Source organism: Engystomops pustulosus, chromosome 2, assembly GCF_040894005.1.
Source record: "Engystomops pustulosus chromosome 2, aEngPut4.maternal, whole genome shotgun sequence".
NCBI lineage: Eukaryota > Metazoa > Chordata > Amphibia > Anura > Leptodactylidae > Engystomops > Engystomops pustulosus.
In genome coordinates this window covers 72535967-72559852 of record NC_092412.1, presented here as the reverse complement: position 1 = coordinate 72559852, position 23886 = coordinate 72535967, and the positions used below count along the sequence as shown (strand labels likewise).

At 41.6% G+C, this 23886-nt stretch overlaps 1 protein-coding gene across 3 annotated transcripts in view; it reads right to left on the bottom strand.

Annotated features, from left to right (window-relative positions):
• The window catches only part of SUGT1 (SGT1 homolog, MIS12 kinetochore complex assembly cochaperone), a 62931-nt gene extending 40409 nt beyond the window's left edge, over window positions 1-22522 (bottom strand). Inside the window, exons 1-5 of one of the 3 annotated variants that reach the window (XM_072135295.1) lie at window positions 22404-22522; window positions 21285-21358; window positions 10445-10490; window positions 3800-3890; window positions 778-847 (exon numbers count right to left, since the gene is read on the bottom strand). In XM_072135295.1, coding sequence (XP_071991396.1) covers window positions 778-847; window positions 3800-3890; window positions 10445-10490; window positions 21285-21316 — 239 coding nt within the window. In that variant the 5' untranslated portion in view covers window positions 21317-21358; window positions 22404-22522. Of the gene's footprint in view, window positions 1-777; window positions 848-3799; window positions 3891-10444; window positions 10491-21284; window positions 21359-21454; window positions 21474-22295 lie in introns of those variants that run through there. The other 2 variants (XM_072135294.1, XM_072135296.1) reach the window with 2 other exon arrangements.
• Between the last annotated feature and the right edge of the window lie 1364 nt (window positions 22523-23886).

Genomic DNA, 23886 nt, shown 5'->3' with positions numbered 1-23886 from the left:
ATGATTTTTGTTGGTTTTTATCCTTCCGCTGTCATTCTGCAGTAACTTGTCAGCTTCGCTTTCCTGTTGCCAGTTATTTGACAAGATTATCATAAAACATAATTTTAAGAGGACATCCAAGCCCTTCGCAGATTGCTGCAAGAACATGCAGGGCACAGAAAGGGCACTTTGAAGAAGATTACATGCTCGGCTAATACAATGACATCATGCAAATCGGAAACCTCGAAGAGAGGAAACAACTTTCAAAATTGCAGTTGCCGTGGTAACTAAGTAATCTGGCATAAGAGTGATCCAGAATGTAAAAATGTCTCTGAATTCAGAAGGGGGGGTCTCCACATCAAATGCACTCATTAAATATATCAACGCATTTCCTTGTGCCTGCTGCCTGTAGCAAAGAACATAATCAGAACATCCATTTTCCAGGAGACTGTGACTGCCGTCAGTAATATAGATCCATGCTCATGGGGGGGGGAAGCAAACACTAATTCCCTTTATTTTATATTACAGTCACCCAAGTTACAGTAAAAACAAGGGTCTCGTTCACACACCGGATGAAAACTGTTTACTGCAGTTTGGAAGTTGTGGGATTTGTGTAACAGCGAAGCTTTGTGTGATCAATGGTCAACATTTGGCACCCGCTCATTGGTATTCCTGGGCTTTTCATAGGACAACTTCATCCATATTAGAGCAGCGCTGATGAATATCCAATTTAACGCTGCATGGCCAGAGGTTTGCAGACGGTAATAAATGTAATTGGAAACTAGTACTGACACGTACCCCTTCCTGAGGAAAGCGTTTGCATTGTTAGGCTGGAGCTCGAGGGACCTCTTCGCATCCAAAACAGCATCTGCATTAAACCAAAGCATTGAGAATTCAAACACATTCCTGAATTACACTGGGAAGCCTGGCGCTCCGCAAACTAGATCTGCAATGCTACGTGAACACATGCAGGTGCTTGGCAGGTGGAAAGCGATTTATCCCTTTCTACCTCTGTACAGAAGCAATCCATATATTATATAAATACCAGTATACAGAATAGTGAGAGAGGTGTACATTATAGTAAAATAGGCAAAGCTATGCCATATACACAACTGAAAGTCTTCAGCTATAAAAAAAATACAGTACATCATACAATAAAACAAAGGAAATCTACCAACAAAATCCATCATGATAAACCAGGAAAACTTCTGAACTGGAACTGGTAATCTTCCTACACGTGTTATCCATGGCCTCCTTTCTTCTAAAATAAACTTTTACAATTATGCTAATGTGCCTGAGGGGCTCTGGTGGGTGTTGCAGATTCTGTTTAGGATGTGTCTCCTACTCTGTTCGTTGCCTCCTTTTTTCTAAAATAAACTTTATATATTATACTAATGTGTCTGAGGGGCACTGGTGGGTTTCCAGAGCCCTTTAGTGAGGTCTTTTCAGTACCGGTGCGGCTGTTCAGCCCGGCAGAGGGAATATTCTGGCATTATTTTTCTATATAATGCAGGGCTTCCCTTCCACTGCACTGTGTGCAGCCCGTGGCATCAAGCCACCATTCGGCAGATTTACACAGGTGACACACGTTCATGTGAAACAACCCTCACAATGAGCAGAGTAGGTTCACCTCAACAATGAAGTTTCTGCTTCTACTAGATAACACAGGCAGGGGGAGGAGGGGGAGAGCATGGAATCTGCTGCCCTGAAAGGCTCTGGAAACACCACAAAAGCCCCTCAGACTCATTAGCATAATTTTAAAAGTTAATTTAAAAAGAAAGGCCATGGATAACAAATATAATAAGATCACAGCGATGGTACCTGGGTCTGTGAGTAAGTGTCCCTGGTTTATCATTCTGGATTGTGATGGTAGATCTCCTTTAAGAGTGATCAATCGATATCAGGGTTTTAAATGAATTATAATACATACACAAGGGTAATACAGCTGAATAGCTACAGAGGGTGCAGCAGAAACTGTTGCAAAGGTACTTTACAAGTCCCTGTGCCCTATAAGATGTAGTAGTATAGACTGTAAAGGATGGGTCCTTGCGCAGATTTAGCAATGAAGTCCAGAAGCTTCAAGTAGTAATATAGTTTGGGTGTCCCACTATAAGCCACAAGTTCCCATGTATTTCTGCAGCATTATGACCATATCCTATTTATAAGATAGGCTGCAAACATCAGGCCATGATGATATTCCAACATGATTGGGGCCTAAGCAAGAGCAGAGAGAGGCTGCTAGAAGCAGAAAAATCAATGCAAGACAAAATCCCCCAACTGCACTGCTGGCTCCCATATCAGTGGGTGGAGGGATGCACATACATTATAGGGGTACTCCCATCTGGGCATTCACATTTAATTGAATTCATTTGCCATATACAGGCGGTCCTCTACTTAAGCACAACCGGCTTACAGATGACCCATAGTTAAAGACAGACCACTCTGCCCCCTGTGACCTCTGCTGAAGCTCTCTGGATGCTTTACTAGACCCAGACTGCAATGATGAGCTGTAAGTTGTCTGTAATAAAGCTTTGTTGATAATTCTTGGTTTAATAACAGCAAAAAAAATGTGAAACTCTAATTGTCACTAGGGCAAAAACTTTTTTGTCTGGATCTACAATTTTAACTAATAAGTTATGTAAGTTTCTACTTACATACAAATGCAACTTAAGAACAAACCTACGGAACCTATCTTGTACGTAACCCGAGGACTGCCTGTATATACATTTCTTCAATTGGATGTTATTAAAAATAAAAAAGTTCCTGTGTAAAGATAATTTATCATAAATGTAATCAAATTTTTTTAATAACATCTAACTGAAGAAATGTATATATATATGGCAGATTAATGACACTGAATGTGAATGTCCAGATGAGAATACCTATTTAATGACTACATTTTACATGCTTTTTGTAGACCGAAGTCTATGGGAGAGTGAAAATCTGCATCAAAACTGGATCAACGTCGCATTTTCATGCAGAATTCCCTCAGCCTAAAGGCCAGGAAAATACAGGTGGTCCCCTACTTAAGGACAGACGACCCCTAGTTAAAGACGGACCTCTCTGACCACTGCAACCTCTGGTGAAACTCTCTGGATGCTTTACGATAGTCCCAGGATGCAATGATCAGCTAGTGTCTGTAATGAAGCGTTATTGATAATCCTTGGATAAATTATAGCAAAATATTTTCACTTGTCACTGGGGCAAAAAAATTTTTTGTCTGGATCTACCATTATAAAATATAGTTTTTACTTGCATACAAATTCAACTTAAGAACAAACCTATGGAACCTGCCTGTAAAATGCAAGAATAAAAACTGTATTGGATTTTCCACATGACTATCCACATTGTATGTAGAAATAGCTTAGTCGGTTGAAGTTTGCTGTAAGTGGCCAACCCCTTTAACTTTTTACTTCTACTAGTCTGCAGATGAATTAGTATAACATTAATGTCAATGTAGGCTTCTTTACAGCTTATCTGCTGTTTTACCACCTTCACCTATGTGCGGTAATGCTTTTATAATTTACTCATTTACACCCCATCTCATTCACCCTGCATTTATTACAATACTTCTTTTATTTTACAAGGTACAACATCTGTCATTGTGCATCTTGTCAGAGCTATACCTCAGGAAAGGCTACTTATGGCTGCCGCTGACCGATATGCACTTTGACACAGTCTGAACAGCGCCTTATCGTGACAATCTTTTTGTTTTCACTGCAGTTTAGCCTTTAAATTCTAGTTGTAGGAGAACATTTGCTTTTAGAAAGAGAATGAATAACCCAAAGTAAAAACATTATATCTGAAAAATGGTGGTTACCGCTGTAATTCTGAAGAAGTATGTGCGCGTAAGCTCTTTGGCTGTAGTATTCGGCATCATCAGATTTCTCTTCCAGCGCCTTTGTCAGCTCCTGTAATTCAAGCACAATTTTGCTATTCATTTGTCTCTGCCGTACAATACATGGGAGAACGGCTCTCCTTAGCAGTGGTGAGATTAGACTCTACACGTCTAGAAGAGAATAATCAGCTTAATCAATAACAATGTCTGACAAGAAATTTCTGCTCCTCAATGATTACCTGTAATGTAATGAATAGGGCAGATCGTTGGCAGAGCTGCATTTTCTTATTAGCGCCAGGTAATACATTGCCAGTGACAGGACCTGAATACAAAACCTACAAGTATGGGGGGTGAAGAAACATCACTTCAACCGCAATAGTGACACCCAAATCACTGGAAACGTCCATGGTGATGTGCGGGAGATTATCCGGAATTTTAAACAGTAGAGAATTCAATATGGAGAGGAAAACGGAACCCAATTTACTGTCAGCGTTTTCTATCTATGCAGCGGCATATATACAAGGAGGGGGAAAGTCACACAGCAACATCTTGTCACCAGTAGTAAAGACACCAAGAAAAATCTCATAAATTATAAAATGAGCAGACCATCCTTGATATTTCCATCTTAGATAAACTCTTGATACAAGCAGGTCTTGGGTACAGACACAGAAATACATAGTGAATGTAGCTCTAAGTCCTGAATACATGGCCTGCCCTCCATCGTGCTCACAGACCTTGTTCATGAGAAAAAAAGAGGGTGCCTCCAGATTCACTACATCACCACCAGGAAATTATTTGTTTGGTCAGTAATAAAAACATCACATTTTTAGCTAAGATTTAACACTATTCAGCCAAAAGGCATTCGGACTTACTAGTACAAAGGACAGAAGCTCCTCAGTCACAGCAGCTAGGTATCCTATGGAGTAGCTTTTCATCTCATGTATGGAATAAAAATCTACACAATCTACTTCTCTACTACAGAAAAAAATGCCATGTGGTACAACCCCCTGGCCTTTGTTAGGAATAGTGGTATGAGTATACTTGAATATTCAGTGTATACACTGAAAACGTTCCCCAGGATATACACCAGGTGTATTGTAGCAGAAAATCATAAAAGCAGTTTTTCTTACAATATTTTTTAAAGGTAGATAGTCTGTTCCTTCCTATGATACTCATACGGCTACTGCTAGGGGATCGCTTCACTTTCAGTCACAACACCACAATGTAGCTAAAGTATCATGGCTCTTCCGTAGCCTTCCAATACCGTTCCGATCCATTCCCAGTAGCACCAGCTCCCACTATTGGCTATTGCTTCTTCAACCAAACAATGTGGAACATGCACTAGTACAGTAAGTATAGCAAATGCCAACACACTAAGGGAAAAGCTAATGCCACAAAAAGAGAAAGACAAGTGTGTAAAGGCTAAAATCCAGTAAACTTTATTAATTCACAAACAATAGCTAAAGTGTCCTATATGCAAGATTAAAAACATTTAAAAAGTGTGCAAATACACATCCATGTACAACTAGGTGGGTCAGAGCCTGGTAACCAGGACCCACCTACGGCCACAGATCACAAGAGAGTATGTGAATGTAAATTCCTCACAACAAATGAAAATGAGGCCCTGACCACCATACCTATACTCTGTCCGAAGAAAATATACTATACAGTCCAGGTACTCACAAGACCAAAGCCCTTGTTAGTGATGTCGCTAGCCAAAGGTCAATTGCCAATGCAGAGGGAAGCCGGGAACAATGGTAGTCCCATAGGATTGAGACAGGGATGGTCACACAGGTATGGAGCAGAGCAGAGCCCAAAATTGGTCAAATGGTTCTGTATAAGTCCCAAGTTCTGTGACTTGGCATTTCCTCCTCCCACTTGGGACTTATACAGAACCATTTGACCAATTTTGGGCTCTGCTCTGCTCCATACCTGTGTGACCATCCCTGTCTCAATCCTATGGGACTACCATTGTTCCCGGCTTCCCTCTGCATTGGCAATTGACCTTTGGCTAGCGACATCACTAACAAGGGCTTTGGTCTTGTGAGTACCTGGACTGTATAGTATATTTTCTTCGGACAGAGTATAGGTATGGTGGTCAGGGCCTCATTTTCATTTGTTGTGAGGAATTTGCATTCACATACTCTCTTGTGATCTGTGGCCGTAGGTGGGTCCTGGTTACCAGGCTCTGACCCACCTAGTTGTACATGGATGTGTATTTGCACACTTTTTAAATGTTTTTAATCTTGCATATAGGACACTTTAGCTATTGTTTGTGAATTAATAAAGTTTACTGGATTTTAGCCTTTACACACTTGTCTTTCTCTTTTTGTGGTATTGGCTATTGCTTCACGTCATATATATTTTTTCCCATAATAAGTTATAAAATTTAGAAATTTCCTTTCTATGTCTTCTCTATTTCTGGTCTAAGGATTTAGGTCAGTGGTGAGCAACATTTATTGGCCCAAGGGCTTCATTTTCATACTGCTTTGAACTTAAAGGGGCCACATTAGTAACGAGCACCCTATATGCACCAACAGTACAGCACAATATCCCACCCCAAAAATTATAAATGCAGCAATAAATATCACCCAAGAAACCAAATACTGCAGTCAGAGCAGACAATAATAGTGCAGACCATAATAGTACTGAAGACCACATAACAAGCTTAAAGGACACCTGTCATCAGGTCTGTGTCACTAGTCCTGTCACCTCTACCTGTTGGAGCAGCTCACAAGGATCCCATCCCAGCCTTTATCTAGTTATTTCATACATTATTCATTGTAAAATCATCTATTCTTTATCATGTAAATGAGGCTGGTCACATGGTCAGAGGCAGTGATGTCACCCCTGTTACCCCTCCCCTCTCCTCCCCCTGCTCATGTCTGTGTGTAATGTATAGTAAAGCATGGCTAGTGTGTGTATGTCATCTGCTGACATGCTGCATCCTCCTAATATACAGGTGAGAGACACAGACATCAGCTACACATGAATCTGATCAATGTTCTGCTGTAACATGGCTGCCTGGAGCTGCTGTATCTCTCCTATACACACACACATGCACACACAGGCTGCAGGGGGCGTGGCCACCAACAAGCACATCATTATACAGCCTCACATCATTATACAGGCTGTCAGTCATGCACTGGGGGTGTGGCTGTACCTCCCACTCATGAATAGAGTGGACAGCTTGAATATGCTAATGCTTCATTGGACATTTTACAGGTCATTTGCATACAGCTTTAGGACCTCATTGCTTAGGTTTACAGGCATGTAGAGGGACAATGAAGGGATAGAGGCAATGCTCTCTAATGGCAGTTTATGAAAATCTATTTATTTTAGGGGGGTTATTTTGCATGACGGGTTCTCTTTAACCCCTTAGCAACGCACCGTACTAGTACGGCGCGTTCAGGTCCCGGTACATAGAGAGGGCTCGCAGGCTGAGCCCTCGCCATAGCCGCTAGGTCTTTGCTGCATATTGCGATTGGCCGCGATTGGCGTTTTCCTGCCGATCGCCGCCAGCAAAGCTGCATGGGCGCCGCCATCTTGCCGAGGATCATGGCTCCCTGTGACGTCATCAGGGAGCGGCAACCCGTCAGCATGACAGCCCTCAGGTCTTCCGAAGACCCGAGGCTGTCTCGTTTTAACCCTTCATTACAATTCGCTATCAGCACATTGTAATGAATGAGGAGGAACTGAACTGTACAGTAGCTGAACTGTACAGCTGACAAGTACTTACTACTCCTCTCCTGCGGGCGCCCTGCACTGGGGTCTGACCTCGACCAGTGTCAGGACAGAGTGGAGTGCCAGGAGAGGACCCGGGAGCAGTGAGAACTTCTCTGATGGAAGCGTTCATCATAGGAGGCTGGGTACGGAAGTGGTGAGTGCAGCTGAGAAGTTCTCACAGCTCCCGGGTCCTCCCCTGGCACTCCACTCCATCCTGACTCCTGACACTAGTCAAGGTCAGTCCAGACAAGAGCGCCCGCAGGAGGCGAGTTGTAGCCTCCTGTACCAATGAACGCTTCTATCAGTTATGTTACAGTTTTGGAAGTGGGCCTTATGATATTTTAAGTGATAGACTATTTTGCACAGGTCACCTTATCATTATATTGGCATCCATGTGGTTTTATGTGGACTATATTGTTTGAACTATAAGTACTTGTTTACTTGTGCATTATTTGATTGAGATAGGGAGTTCAGGGCACCACTGCCCTTGGTAGCTAAATACATCATTTGGGTGTATTTTTAAGTGTTTTTAAATCTTTTGATGTCTTGTGAATTGTATTGTTTGTTGATGAATTCATAAATTTTGTTACATTATTTGATCCTGTGTACGCATCCAACTTTTCTGGTTTTTGTTCTTTGTAATGTTTATTGGGATGCGTGGATATTGCACTATTTTGCACTTTGGTAGTGCCTGCTCACTCCTTGATTAGTCGTCAGTTTTGGAAGTGCTCATTGGACTCTGTCAGCAGGGTGTGGACTGCGTCTCATTGCTTGAAAGGCTGCATGTGGTCTGTCTGTATGACATGTACACCCCTGATCCCCTTTTAGTTGAGCTGAATATATACTTAATATACATGCTCAGTATTGAAGCTCCTCTGCTATAGATTAGAGGAATAAGGCACTGGGAAGGAATGACGACATTTATCTCAAGCACTGCTAGAGCCACCAGGAAAACAGGACTGTTGAGTCGGGCTGCATTTGGAGATGAAGTTCAGAAAATTGAGGAGTTGGAGTCGGAGGTTTGGCTTACAATAACTGCACGTTGGGGTCCTATTATGCGAATACACTCAAGTCTCATGCATTCTGCATATAAAAAGCAATCAAATTATAATACTAAAATGGAAGTACCTATACTCCCTGCTTACAGACACTCAGTGGCCACAAACATTGGAATCTGGAGAAACAAAGCATGTAATGGAGCAATACAGCAGGTAGAGGGTTCAGGGTCCCAACCAGGGTACAGACTTCAACAGGCCAGATTGAAGGGAATGTAAAAACTTTATCCACCAAACACGCAGGGAAGAAGAACTCCTAAAGAATTGTGTAGATTTATTCACCCAATGGTAAAGTGTGATATTTTAGCTCGTCAGTGAAGCCATTTTCAAGCACTAAAACATTGTAATCTATGTATAGAAGGGCCTAAAGTACACTAATCCAGGAAACGTCTTTCAAAAGTACTCATGAGATGGTATTTGGTCTCTACTAAAATTGCATATGCAGTAGTGGGCTATCCTTTAAACTGCTTCAGAGGCCTCACTGTCGCACTGAAATTCTCCATATATGGTGGTCCAGCCTCAGGGTGATGCGCCTGTGGATTAGGGTCTACGGGGAATAACCTCCATAAAAGTACCGGGGCTTTTGCAAGATGGCAGATACCCCATCCTTCACAACAGCTGATTTTTTTTTGTTTCTGGCAGCCAAACAAGCCATAGCTGCTGCATGGAAGAAGACCGGCATTCATTACTTGAAGTTTAATGTTGGAGACTAAACAGGTAGATTTTCAATGAGAAGCTCATCTCTACACTAAATGACAGGCACAGAGAAATATTGGCAACTTGCTAAGCGTGTAAGGATTATGCAGCCCCTCTCCTCTTCCCCTGTGTGGCGCTTTTGTACAGAACCCCCTCCCTCCCTCCCACCTATTGTTTTACCTTCTCTTTTTCTCTCTTAAGAATTTTGTGCTTTTACAAAGGTCGATGTTCATCCTGGTTATGTTATAACCGGTTATCATGGCTCTTTAGTCCTTGCAGAATCTATTACTCCAATGTGGTCCACTCACTTTGCCATCTGGTTATTGTACTATCATGTACTCGTCTGCTCTTACTGTTTCAATGATAATAGTGATCATTGGATCTGCCTTGTTCAGCAGAGGTATATTCAGTAGGACAAAATAGTCTATACACAGATGCAGAAAGACTTTTTCCAGGGTATGACTCTTACTCAAAATGATGTCAAGTTTTATCCTCTACAGCTTTTATCTGCAATTGCATTTTACTGGATGGAGCCAGCACATACTATGATTTCTATTCTGCACTGCACATAAAGGACAGGGACATCTGCTCCCCAAAATCTCTCACACTCACTCAAGAGCTTTAATATTACCTTTTACGACATTATAGAAATGAACTTAAGTCGAATAAAGAAAATACAGCACATTAGCACTGAATTTCTCTCTACTTGATCTGACAATCTTTGCTTTAATTGAGCATTATTTTTGTAAAAAAAAAAAAAAGAAAGAAAAAAAGAGCCAGTTTGCCTACAGATACCACTTTTGGGTATTTACCCCCTTAGCAGCCAATCAATAGAGGACCTGTGTCAGTCCTTTTAGCTGCCAGTATCAATTGCATTGTGGTTTTACTGCAAAAAAATTTGGGATGATTTCTGTGGTGGACATGTTAAAATTACTAGGCGTTGCACCTTCTACCTAGAAATTGGGATGGCTTAGTGTAAATGTAGTTCTAAAGTGTGAATGCATTACATTTAGTTTTTAACAGTGCAATACAATGAGGGAAATCCACAGAGAAAAGGTGCAACAATTCCATAATATAACAGACATGTTTGTAAGACTGAAATTTGCCACACCCCTGATAAAGTAAAAAGAAATAAATTATAAGACCTTACCTCTAATGATTTTTGTGGATTTTCAGCAATATAATCATCAGAAAATCTGCAGGTATAAAAAGAAACATATTCAAAATGTGAAAAACAGAACTGACATGCTGATAACATGGCATAATTTATCTCTAATCCCATAAGGCCAGGGCAGTGTATGAACCTGTACTACTAAATTGATCCACCAGAGGATTATTCAATCTATTGTTCAACAATAAAATTTACCATCAGCTTTACACCCTGATTGGCAACACTCAAACGGCTACAGCATATTATACTGGTAAAAGGGGAGGTATGTAATCGTACATGAAAATATTTCAATATTTTTTTTCTAAATATATACGTTTCTATTTGTCAGTAATGAAATGGTCTACCTGCAAGCTAAGAATTTCAGAAAATCTGCATAAAAACGCAACATCACATAGACAAATCAGCACATAAAAACCATGCGAACTGGATGCAGATTTTTATATGGATTTTCTACATAACAATCCACAATGTATCCACAAGGTAATACAGTAGCAATAAAGTGAATGTGATTTGGAAAAAGTAACGTAGACAATTTTTTTTCCTGCACGGAAATTGTTTCTCATTATGGAAAAAAAAAATAATGATCATGTTACTTTTGTTGTGCGTCCTCGCAGATAAAGAGGACCAACGGCACAAATATAAAATGGGTATGGAAAGTATTTAGACCCCTTTAAATGTTTCACTTTTTGCTTTATTACTGCCAAAAAAGTTCTTTTTTTGCTCATTAACCCCTTAACACAGAGGCCCATTTTTGTTTTTGTGTTTCCATTTTTTACTCCCCAGCTTAAAAAATCTATCACTTTTTATTTTTGGCGCGTATGATAAAAGGATGCCCCCGGTTTTAATAGAAAGTTCCACAATACAGCAGTATGTACAACAAAGCACTACAGCACTGCGTCCAAATAGTAGACTACCTGTGTAAGCCTACGCGTTGCGAGCGTTTCACACGCTCTTACTCATGGCTGATACACATCTGACTGCGGGAGACTCAAATAGTGTGCACGAGAGCTTACGTCATGGGGGGAGGGAACAGGGTCACACCCCCTACAGTGACGTGGCATGAATAGATCGTGCAGGTCTGCCGCACAGGTGTGTTCACATTTCAATGTTTTAAAAACACATTTATTGATATAATCCTTAAAATTAGGCATCTTAGAAAACAAACCACATTAAAATGTAACAGTGTAGCCCAAAGTTTCTGGGAAAAGCAAGACATCAGATTATATGTGTTAACACAGGAAGAAGTTGGCTGAACAGAATGTTAACAAACAGACATGAAGCAACAATGATGGCGACCCGCTAAATGCAATCTCAGAATTGGCTTAGTGTTACCTACGTGTTGATCAACAAAATATTTGAAAGCTCCTTAACTTATGTATGTATGAGTTAGGAAGGCACATATTATTATTAGTTATTACTTTTATAAACATTGGGGGAGCCAATTACTGGACACTAGCCTATCTAAGAGTACATTAAGATCTGGAAAGAGAAACCTGTATATAAGTATAGATAGATGTTGGAGGGAGACTAGTAATGGAACATAAATTCATGTTTGTAGTTCATCCCCTTAGGGAATCTCGTATCGAGACGCAGTATCCAGAACGCTTCCCTATCAAAGAGGTTTTTGCTACGATCTCCTCCTCTTGGGTTTTGGCATATAAGTTCAATGCCATATGCTAGGAAGCCCGTAGTGTTACCTCCGTGTTGATCAACAAAATGTTTGGAAGCTCCCGACATGGTTCTTTTATCCAGGGGGGTTTCCAACTGGGAGTAATTGATACGAAACAAAGAGATCACATGTTAGTTGAAAACCCAGTCACCCCCATTCTGTATACCCTACCCAAAGTTCATAAGGGAGAACGTCCCCCACCCATGCGACCTATAGTTTCGGGTATTGGATCGCTGAATGAGCCCCTATGTGAATGGCTGGATACACTCTTACAGCCATTAGTTATTAGAACAGCAGGGTATCTAAAAGATACAGGGGACGTTCTTAGAAACCTTAATAGCATTGAATGGTGTGAGGAGTATACATGGGTTAGCTGCGATGCGGTTTCACTGTACACGTCTATCCCTCATGAGAAAGCTATCCTGGCTCTTAATTTCCATCTTAACAAATACAGCGTGTACAGTGTTGATCTCAAAAATTACATGAACGATGTCCTTTGGTTTTTGATGACTCATAACTTTTTTTTGTTTAATGGGACTTTTTTCCTCCAGACCAGGGGGGTTTCTATGGGGGCTAAATTTTCACCCTCCATAGCTAACCTTACCATGGCATGGTGGGAGGAGTGTTATTTGTACAGTGATGTAAACCCCTTCGTTGATGCTATACTCTGGTACGGCAGATACATCGACGATCTGCTATTTATTTGGCGCGCCGATGTGTCTGCCGTACCGGAGTTCCTTGAGTTTTTGAACAACAATGAATGCAATCTCACTTTTACTTGCACCTGTAACAAAGATCATATGGTGTTCCTGGACCTGAATCTACATACAAATAAGGGCCACATCAACACGAGTACATATAGAAAAAAGGTAGCTGGGAATACCATCTTGCATGCACGCAGCCTACACCCTAGGCACACGATCAAGTCCATACCTGTGGGCGAATTAACACGTGCAAAGAGGAATTGCAGTTCAGAGCTGGAATACTCGATTGAAAATAGAAATATCAAAAGGAGACTATCGAAAAGGGGCTATGCTGAGCGTACACTAAATCGGGCTAGTAATATTGTTAGACAAAAGCAAAGGGGGGACCTATTGAAAGAAAAAATAAAACAAAATAAACAATACAATGACAATCCCTTTCTAATTCTACAATACAGTAACCAATTTGATGCCATCAAAAATATAATCTTACGACACCTGCCCATTCTTTACCAAGACGATAAATTGGCACAATTACTTAAAAATGGCTGTAACATCGTCTCAAAAAAAGCGTTAACTATAGGCAATATGATCTCACCTAGTTACAAATTTAATACCAAACCTGAGTCCACCTGGCTCTCACATAAAGGCTTTTTCCATTGTGGAGCGCGTATTTGTAAGACTTGCAAAGTGGTCAAGGCCAAGAAACAATTTTTTAACTCAGATAACTCACAGAAGTTTGACATTAAAAGGTACATTAATTGCAATAGCAAGTACGTTGTCTACATTATAGAATGCATGATATGCAATATCAAATATGTAGGGGCCACAACCCGCAAACTAAAATGTCGTATACTCGAACATTTGGGAGATATAAGTAAGACTGACATTAGTAAACCTTCTCACAAAAGAACCATGTCGGGAGCTTCCAAACATTTTGTTGATCAACACGGAGGTAACACTACGGGCTTCCTAGCATATGGCATTGAACTTATATGCCAAAACCCAAGAGGAGGAGATCGTAGCAAAAACCTCTTTGATAGGGAAGCGTTCTGGATACTGCGTCTCGATACGAGATTCCCTAAGGGGATGAACTACAAACATGAATTTATGTTCCATTACTAGTCTCCCTCCAACATCTATCTATACTTATATACAGGTTTCTCTTTCCAGATCTTAATGTACTCTTAGATAGGCTAGTGTCCAGTAATTGGCTCCCCCAATGTTTATAAAAGTAATAACTAATAATAATATGTGCCTTCCTAACTCATACATACATAAGTTAAGGAGCTTTCAAATATTTTGTTGATCAACACGTAGGTAACACTAAGCCAATTCTGAGATTGCATTTAGCGGGTCGCCATCATTGTTGCTTCATGTCTGTTTGTTAACATTCTGTTCAGCCAACTTCTTCCTGTGTTAACACATATAATCTGATGTCTTGCTTTTCCCAGAAACTTTGGGCTACACTGTTACATTTTAATGTGGTTTGTTTTCTAAGATGCCTAATTTTAAGGATTATATCAATAAATGTGTTTTTAAAACATTGAAATGTGAACACACCTGTGCGGCAGACCTGCACGATCTATTCATGCCACGTCACTGTAGGGGGTGTGACCCTGTTCCCTCCCCCCATGACGTAAGCTCTCGTGCACACTATTTGAGTCTCCCGCAGTCAGATGTGTATCAGCCATGAGTAAGAGCGTGTGAAACGCTCGCAACGCGTAGGCTTACACAGGTAGTCTACTATTTGGACGCAGTGCTGTAGTGCTTTGTTGTACATACTGCTGTATTGTGGAACTTTCTATTAAAACCGGGGGCATCCTTTTATCATACGCGCTGGATCATCTCTCTTCTTCCTTCGGGATTTTTTGCTGTTTATATGACACGCTGGTCACGTGGAGATCCGTGCTGCAAAGATCGGAAGCCTTCCCAGAGAAATCTACAAAACGGGTGAGCCACACACTATCCTCATATCAATTTTCTGCTTTAAGACTTTTTATTTTTCCATGTAAAGAGCTGTGTGAGGGCTTGTTTTCTGCATAACAAATTGCACTTCATAGTGACAGTATTTCATATCGCATGCCATGTACTGGGAAGTTGGAAAAGAATTCCATATTTTCCAGTGAAAATCCGCATTTGCACTGGACATATTCCAGATTTGGCCAGGGGTGAACAACCTTTATTGGTCCGAGGGCCAAATTGTCATACAGCTCAACTTTTAGGAGCTGCACCAGTAACACCTAGATGCACCAACAACCACAGTACAGCACAAAATACCACCACAGAAACCAAATACTTCATATAAAATAAATAATAAGTGGAGACCCCAGAGCAGATTATAATATATATATATATATATATATATATCTCATGGCTTTACAAGCCATGTAGCCCATCATCCATGGTTTGTGCAATCCTGATCTAGGCTTTTAACCCCTTGAACATTTTGCGCCTTCCTGACACAACCCATTTTTTCAAAGTGGTTAGAAGGGTTGATTAGATGCACTTTAAAAATACTTCATTTTAGTTGGTGTTTAGCTTATTGATTACAATTTATAACCTCTTAAATGTATGGAAGAAAAGAAAATCATCAATTCTGTTTTCATATTTTTTGCATTGTGGCCATTCACCATAGTTTTTACTGGAGAAAAACTAATATAGAGAAAATCTCATTTGTTTTGAGTATCGATGCCTTTTCAGAGGCATACTATTTGTATTTTTCAGTTGACAAAGCTAGTTGAGGGCTTATTTTTTGCGTGATGAGTTGATGTTATCAGTGGTTCCATTCTGGCAAACTTTTGATCACTTTTTACTGAAGGAATTTGATGAAAAAGTTGGATGCTACTACTGCTAGCGTACTGCTAGTGAGCAAGTCTGAGGGTGTATTCACACGTGGCAATTTGGATGTGTATTGCATATTGTGTGTTGTATATAAAAGTGTATGCATTTTTAAAAGTAACTATGCGTTTGGCTACTCTGGAAGCATTTTGTGTAAGCAGATGTGAAAATGCTTACAATTACAGCAATGAAGAAAGACTTTTCCAGAGTAGCCAAACGCATAGTAACTTTTAAAAACGCATGCGTTTCGACACAACGTCACGTGTGAATGCACCCTCAAAGGTTTTCAAAAGAGTTGAAGATGTGTGTCTCGGTGATGCAGCCTACACTTTGAAATGCTAGATCTGTAGTTCTAGTAGCCTTCTGGGACAAAATTTTAAAAAAAGGTGTTTAAAAATTATATTATTAAAAAAAAAAAAAACACATATTATTCCATTTGACTATATACAAAAAAACACTTACTAAAAACCCCTCAAAATTTATAAATATAATCCATTATTTAACGCATTTGGGGAGTGCCTGAAAAAATAAGCCCAACAAATTTCATAAAAATGTGTTTTTGTCACCATGTTTAAAAAGAAAGTTACAAAACCTTGAGTAAACCCATGAATGCTACCAAGGAAAATTACAGCTCATGACATAAAAATAAACCTCAACTAGCAACATAAAAAGGTTAAGACATAAGGAAGTTGGAGATGCAAAAACAAATGTAAATATACATTTTGGATACAGCGCTTTTATCTTTCAGGAAAAGTATTGTATCGGTATCGAGGATTGTGATACTTTTCCAGATATCGTATCGCACTCAAAATTCTGGTATCGGTGCAAGGCTACTCATCACACACAGCCACTGAAGAGGAGACTGAGAAGCTGTGGTGTGGACGCTGCCTCTGAGATGTGCTGTAGCTTCCCTGTTTGCCCAGACAGTGCATGGACAACTGCTCCATGACCTCTCCAGGCATCATCCCCTGAATGCTGATGCCTCAGGGCTGTACAGGATCCACAGCTAGAAGGCTGGGAAAGTCACTGCAGTGAGCACAACCAGGGACTTGAGGGAAGTGCAGAACACTACAGTGTGGAGTCACATGGGGGACATGATTATGTATGCATGTACACACACAGACTGCTTAGAATGTATATAGAGGGAAGCTGAAACTAGGCAAGTAAGTTATAAAGTGGAAAGCGGAGATAAATGAATTTGCTATGTAAATTTGGAGACTGTGTCCAGTTAAATCTTTGGCCTCATGCACACGTGTGCACTTTGTTGGCTGCAAGCAGGAGAACATGATCCCCTGTTTGTGATCTGTCTGATATCGGTGTGTGAGGACCGCTGACGCTGCCGAAGTCCATAGGAAATGACTGCCTGGACAGCAAGGATGCAATAACAGCACCAGATCTATCTTTTGCGGAGCAGCCAGACAGCTTGATGTCCTACATTGTGAGCGATCCCAATATATAGCAATGTGGCCATTAGTCAGCCAGAAAAAAAAAACAGATAGTGCATGTTTCCATTTCACAGCTGTGTGCATGAGGCCTGAGGGATAAGATTTATACAAAATCCAAACCAAATTCTGCATTCACCCCTTACCGACGCGCCCCGTAATAGTACGGCGCGCGTCAGGTGCAGGTACATAGAGAGCTGAGCCCTCTCCATAGCTGGTAAGTCTTTGCTGCATATTGCAGCCGGTAACACCCACAATCAGTGCTAGCACCGATCATGGGTGTTATCCCTGCTGCTGCCAGCGGCTTCAAAAAGATGGAGGAAAGGGCGCCGCCATCTTTGTGACGATTGTTACTCCCCGTGATGTCATTGGGGAGCAGCGATCGGTCGCCGTGACAGCCTTGGGTCTTCCGAAGAACTGAGGCTGTCTTGTTTTAACCCATTCATTACAATGTGCAATTTGCACATTTTAATGACGGAGGTGGAAAATCCCTGTATACTCCCATACTGTAGTATATCAGTATATGATAGGATCGTTCAGACAACCTAGGGTTAAATTACCCTAGGGAGTCTGAAAAATAGTAAAGGTAATAATAAAAAAAAAAGTTAAAAAAAAATATAATAAAATGACATAAAAATTAAAGTTATTTCCCTAGAACTGATATACATATAAATACAGGCAGTCCCCGGGTTACATACAAGATAGGGTCCGGAGGTTTGTTCTTAAGTTGAATTTATCGAAACTGTATATTTTATAATTGAAGTTCTAGACAAATTTTTTTCTTTTGTCCCAGTGACAATTGGAGTTTCAAAATTTTTGCTGTAATTGGACCAAGGATTATCAATAAAGCTTCATTACAGACACCTTACAGCTGATTATTGCAGTCTGAGACTATAGTAAAGCATTCAGAGACTTCACCAGAGGTCACAGTGGGCAGAGGGGTCCGTCTGTAACTATGGGTTGTCTGTAAGTCGGGTCATTAACACATTAGGTGTCGCCCCATCCAAAAATGCCCAATCTATCAAAATATAATAACGGTTTTTCACTGCGTTTAAGACTGTAATGGAAAATAGTGTCGAAAAAAAGTCAAAAATGGCAGTTTTTTGCCATTTTGAAAAATAAAAAATTTAATAAAAAGTGATCAAAAGGTCGTACAGTCCTAAAAATGTTAGCATTGAAAACATCATTAAAAGTCGCACAAAATGACACCACCCACAGCTCCGTACACCAAAGTATGAAAAAGTTATTAGCGCCAGAATATGGCAAAATAAAAAAAAATTTGTACTGAGGCTTTCATTTTTGTAAATGTCTGAAAACATAAAACCTATACAAATTGTGTGTAAAAATAAAAAAGTTTTAGATTTTTGCAATTCTGCTGCGAGCTTTAAATATGTGGCTTTTTAATTATTGCTCAGCGATTCCAACCCATGTGTCCCTGACCTTAGGCTTGATGCCTACAATAAAGCCAATTGTCAACCATGAGAAACTGACAATAACAACAGTTTCCCTCGGCCAATCTGCCTCCTTTACAGCCATGAGCACTGCACTGATCTATTAAATATTGCGTTAAATACAGCCATGTATACAGCCTGAAAAGATAAGTCATGTTGCAAATTTCCTGCTCTTCCACGACTAAAATTACTCCCCCAAAACGCTAAGGAGTAATTTTACTCCAGCAGAAAAAGATTAGTGCAACCTCTGGCTGCAGGATTTACCCAGCCATTACATCTGCAGCAGAAACTGCCATGAATCCCATACACTACAATGCTTCTGATTCATGCTGCAGATGTACAGAACAGGAAATCCGCACACAGTGTGGATGGTACCCTAAGCAGTATAGGACAGATTAGGGAGACTGGTGGTCCCCTAGTTTGCCTTTTTGCAGGAATTGTCAGGTGTTGCAGAAAAATCACACCAATAGACTGTTATGTATGGTGATACCATCTCAGTGGTAAGCCCTGCCTAAGCAGCGCAATGCTATGATAAGAATGATCTCACAAGACACAAGAAGGGTGCCCCAAAAATGGGTAGGTTAGGACTACTTAACCCCTTAAGGACGCAGGTTTTTTTGCTCATTTCTTGCTCTCCACCTTCAAAAATCTATAATTTTTTTCATTTTTCCGTGTACAGAGCTGAGTGAGTGCTTATTTTGTGCGTAACAAATATTACTTTCCCGTGATGTTATTTATTATTCCATGCTGTGTACTGGGAAGCAGGAAAAAAAATTCCGAATGTGGAAAAATTAAAAAAAAAAAAAAATAACACATGTTCTTGTGGGCTCAGTTTTTACGACTTTCCCTCTGCGTTCCAAATAACACCTCTAGTTTATTCTGTGGTTCGGTACGATCGCGGTGATACCAAATTTATACAGGTTTTATTGCGTTTTAATACATTTTAAAAAATTAAACGAATGGGTAGGAAAAAGGGGGAAAAAATTTTGCCATATTCTGACGCTAATAACTTTTTCATACTTTGCTGCACGGAGCTGTGTGAGGGGTCATTTTTAGCAAAATGAGCCAACGTTTTCATTGTTACCATTTTGAGGACTGTGCAACATTTTGATCACTTTTCATTACATTTATGTCATGCAAAAAGGTGTAAAAGTCGCATTTCGAACATTTTGGGCGCCATTTCTCGGAGGTCACCTAATGTGTTTGTGATTGTTACTGTTTACCCTAGATGGTCTAAGTGATTTGAACTTTTAACATTTTATGAATTTTTTACCTTTTTTAAACTTTTTTTTTTTTTCACTATTACTTGGACCATCTAGGGTACATTAACCCTAGATTGTCAGATTGTTTCTACAATATACTACAATACTACTGTATCGCAGTATATGGCATTTCTGCACACTATACATAACTATGAGCCACTGGCTCATTGTAATGAATATGCAGAAGCCATTCAGCCTCGGGTCAAACGAAGACCAGAGGCTGTCATGGCAACCGATCGCCGCCCCCTGATGACATTCGGGGGAGCAACGATCGGAGGAAAAATGGCGGCGCCCATGCGCCACCATGCTTTCAGTGCCGCCTGCAACTTTGCAGGCGGCAAAGCCCATCTATGCATCTATGTATGAAAAGGTCTCAGCCTGTGAGCACTCTTCATAGCTCTGCAGCGGATATATTTCCGTCACAGAACATGAAGGGGTTAAAGGACACAAGTCATCAGGTCTCTATAACAAGTCCTGTCACCACTACCTGTTGGAGCACCGCACAAGAATTTCATCCCAGCCTTTACCTAGTCAATTCATACAGTAATCATTCTAAAATCATCTTTTCTTTATTATGTAAATAAGTCTTGGCACATGAGAGAGAAAGTAATGTGACCTGCTCTCTCCCCCTGCTCATGCGTGTATTTAATGTGTGGTAAAGCATCGATGGCGTTTGTGTGAGACACAGACATCAGCTACACAAGTAGTGTATAGGAGTAACAGCAAGTCAGACTGTTACCACTGCTACAGGATGCAGCCAGGTGTATAGGAGTATCTCATACACACAGATTGCATAGGCCGCCAGCACCAGGAAGCACATACAGGAGCCAGTACCAGGAGTGTCACATCATTATACAGGCTGTAAGTCATGTATGTAGGCGTATCTCATATACACAGGCTGCAGGGGGCGCCAGCACCAGGAGTGTCACATCATTATAGAGGCTGTCAGTTATGTGTATAGGAGTATGTATTTAGTTTTGGGGGTTCATTTGCCTGACAGGTTCTATTTCAGAAAAGAATCCAGCACGCCAAGGATCAGCTTAAAAAAAAAAAAAATCACTATTGTTAAAAGCTTAGCACCGCATACAAGGTGGACAGTACAGGCAGATCAAGTTAGTAGTTGGGACTATTTTTCCCTAATAATATTGATTCTATTTTTCATGTTGAATAAACACTGTTCCCGCTGATCACAAAACAGTCTATGACACGGATCATCCTAACATGTAAAAGCAAGGCCCCTTTCACACTGTCATTGTGAGGGCATATTTCAAGCCGCAACCTTACATCCCTATAGATGGTTATGGCGCCACACCGCAGTATGGTACCGCAGTACGTGCCACCGAACCATGCACAGGAAAAAGATATTTTTCTGTGTTTACGGCCGGGCATCGCCATGAAGAGGGGAGGCTTGAGCAGCAGCGTCCTTGAGTCAGGGCTGTCTGTAATCACTTACCTTGAAGACTGAGACTCTGAGGCTTCTGTCATTGTATCCAGTAGCAGGTGCTATTCAGCTACAGCAACCAAACACTGAGGACACAAACAGAACAGGAGTGAACACAATGGGAAGCTAATCACCAACGACAAGACCCGCGCTACAGCCATAATATAACTGAGTCCTATTACATGGCCAAACATCATGGGGAAGCAGACACTGCATAACATCAGCGTGTCACATCTACCAGCATAGGAGGCAATGCCTGACATGACCCCCACCTACTAGTACCTACCACACTACTAGTACCTACCACACTACTAGTACCTACCACCCCTCACTCTACATGCCACACTACTAGTACCTACCACCCCTCACCTCTACATGCCACACTACTAGTACCTACCACCCCTCACCACTACCTCCCACTCTATTAGTACCTACCACCCCTCACCACTACCTCCCACACTACTAGCACCTACCACCCCTCACCACTACCTCCCACACTACTAGCACCTACCACCCCTCACCACTACCTCCCACACTACTAGCACCTACCACCCCTCACCACTATCTGCCACACTACTAGCACCTACCACCCCTCACCACTATCTGCCACACTACTAGCACCTACCACCCCTCATCACTACCCGCCACACTACTAGCACCTACCACCCCTCATCACTACCCGCCACACTACTAGCACCTACCACCCCTCATCACTACCTCCCACTCTACTAGTGCCTGCCACCCCTCACCTCTACCTGCCACACTACTAGCACCTACCACCCCTCACCACTATCTGCCACACTACTAGCACCTACCACCCCTCATCACTACCCGCCACACTACTAGCACCTACCACCCCTCACCTCTACCTGCCACACTACTAGCACCTACCACCCCTCATCACTACCTCCCACTCTACTAGTGCCTGCCACACTACTACTACACACCACTCCTCACCACTACCTGCCACACCCCTACTACATACCACTCCTCACCACTACCTACCACACTAGTAGTACCTACCACCCCTCCAGCGCCCGGTATTGCCCCTGTGACCGGCTAGAGGCCGCGCTGCTGTGTAAACACTGGCCGCTCTCCGCCAGGAAAGTTCTGGATTCGCCGGGCACTCACTACAGATGTCAGCGAGGAGGTGACAGCACAGAGCGGCGGCGGCCTGCAGCACAGCGACACCCCCAGGCCTGGAGGAAGAACGGGCGTCCGCTGCCTGCATCACACAGGAGCCTCACACCCGGAGACTGAGCGCTGACACGTTCTAGTATAGGAAGGGACAGACAATATAACTGTCATGAAACCATCACCCAGCTTTCCCACACTCCTGAAGAGAAAAGTATAGGCATGCAGGAAGTGTCCGTATCTTACAGCAGTAAATCTGTACTGTGTAATGGCAGAAGTAAAGCTGTAGCCTTGTGTTCTCTGTCTGTCCTTGTGTCTGCAATCCCTCCTGGACTATTCTCCTTATTGTATTCCGATTCTTCACCTTCCAAAGTCCAGAAGTTTATGATTTTCCATGTACAGAGCTGCATGACGGCTGCAGGACAAATCGTACTTCCCAGTGTCAGTATTATTATTATTCCATGCAATTTATGGGAAAAAATTCAAAATGCTGTAGAACTTCCAAAAGACATACATGACCGCTCAAAAGTTTGAGGTCACTTAAAAACTTCCTTATTTTTGAAAGAAAATCCCATTTTCTTAAAACAAAGCCAACTTTAAAGCAAAGATGATCCTAGTGTGTAAGATCCCATGGTGACAGAAAAACATAAGGGCACATTTACTTACCCAGTCCTGACGCGATCCCCGATCCGGAATGTCCGACGAAGACGAAGTCCTGCGCGATTCACCAAGATTGTGCGCCCGATATCCTGCATGTGTCGCTTCCCCGTTCAGGTCTGCCGGAGTTCACCTTCTTCTTCCCGGTGTATGTGAGTGCATGTCTTGCGACACAATTTGCAATGTTAAATTCTGCGCGTTGTTCAAATCCGTCGGATCGCCCCCTGATTTGTGCCTCGTGAAAGCCGGCGCCGATGAGCCAAAATCCAATCGTGTGCGCCAAAAAACCCTGTAAAATGCACGCAACACGGGAATAGTCAGGAAACCCGACAAAAATGACGAATCATAACCGGCTGAGTGATGCCGCTCAGCAAAGTTTTATTTAGAACTCAAGGAACTTTTAGTACAACCACAGTATATATGGCTAAATTACCATTAAATACATATACAGTAATAGGTAAAATAAAATGGTCTCGCCAAGTACTGCAGAACCAGATGTCACAGTCGCAAATGGGCTTAGACAGTGGGTTCTGGTATATAGGTCCCTACTTAGTCCCTAATACAGATGGACCTTGTCCCCAATAGTTGTGCTCTCATGACTATACTGTCCCTGAGTTACACAGAACATAAAGCAGATGACGCCTTCCCACGCGTTTCCCCCCACCATTTGCAGGGTTCATCAGAGGATTGTCCTTAGTTATCACAAGTGTTCGCTCATAACCCTGTCAGCATGTTTAGGGAGGGAATCGAGTCAGGCCCTTTGGGTTCTATTGCTGGAGAAGCTCATATTAAAGGAATCATAAATACACTCTATAAACGCATA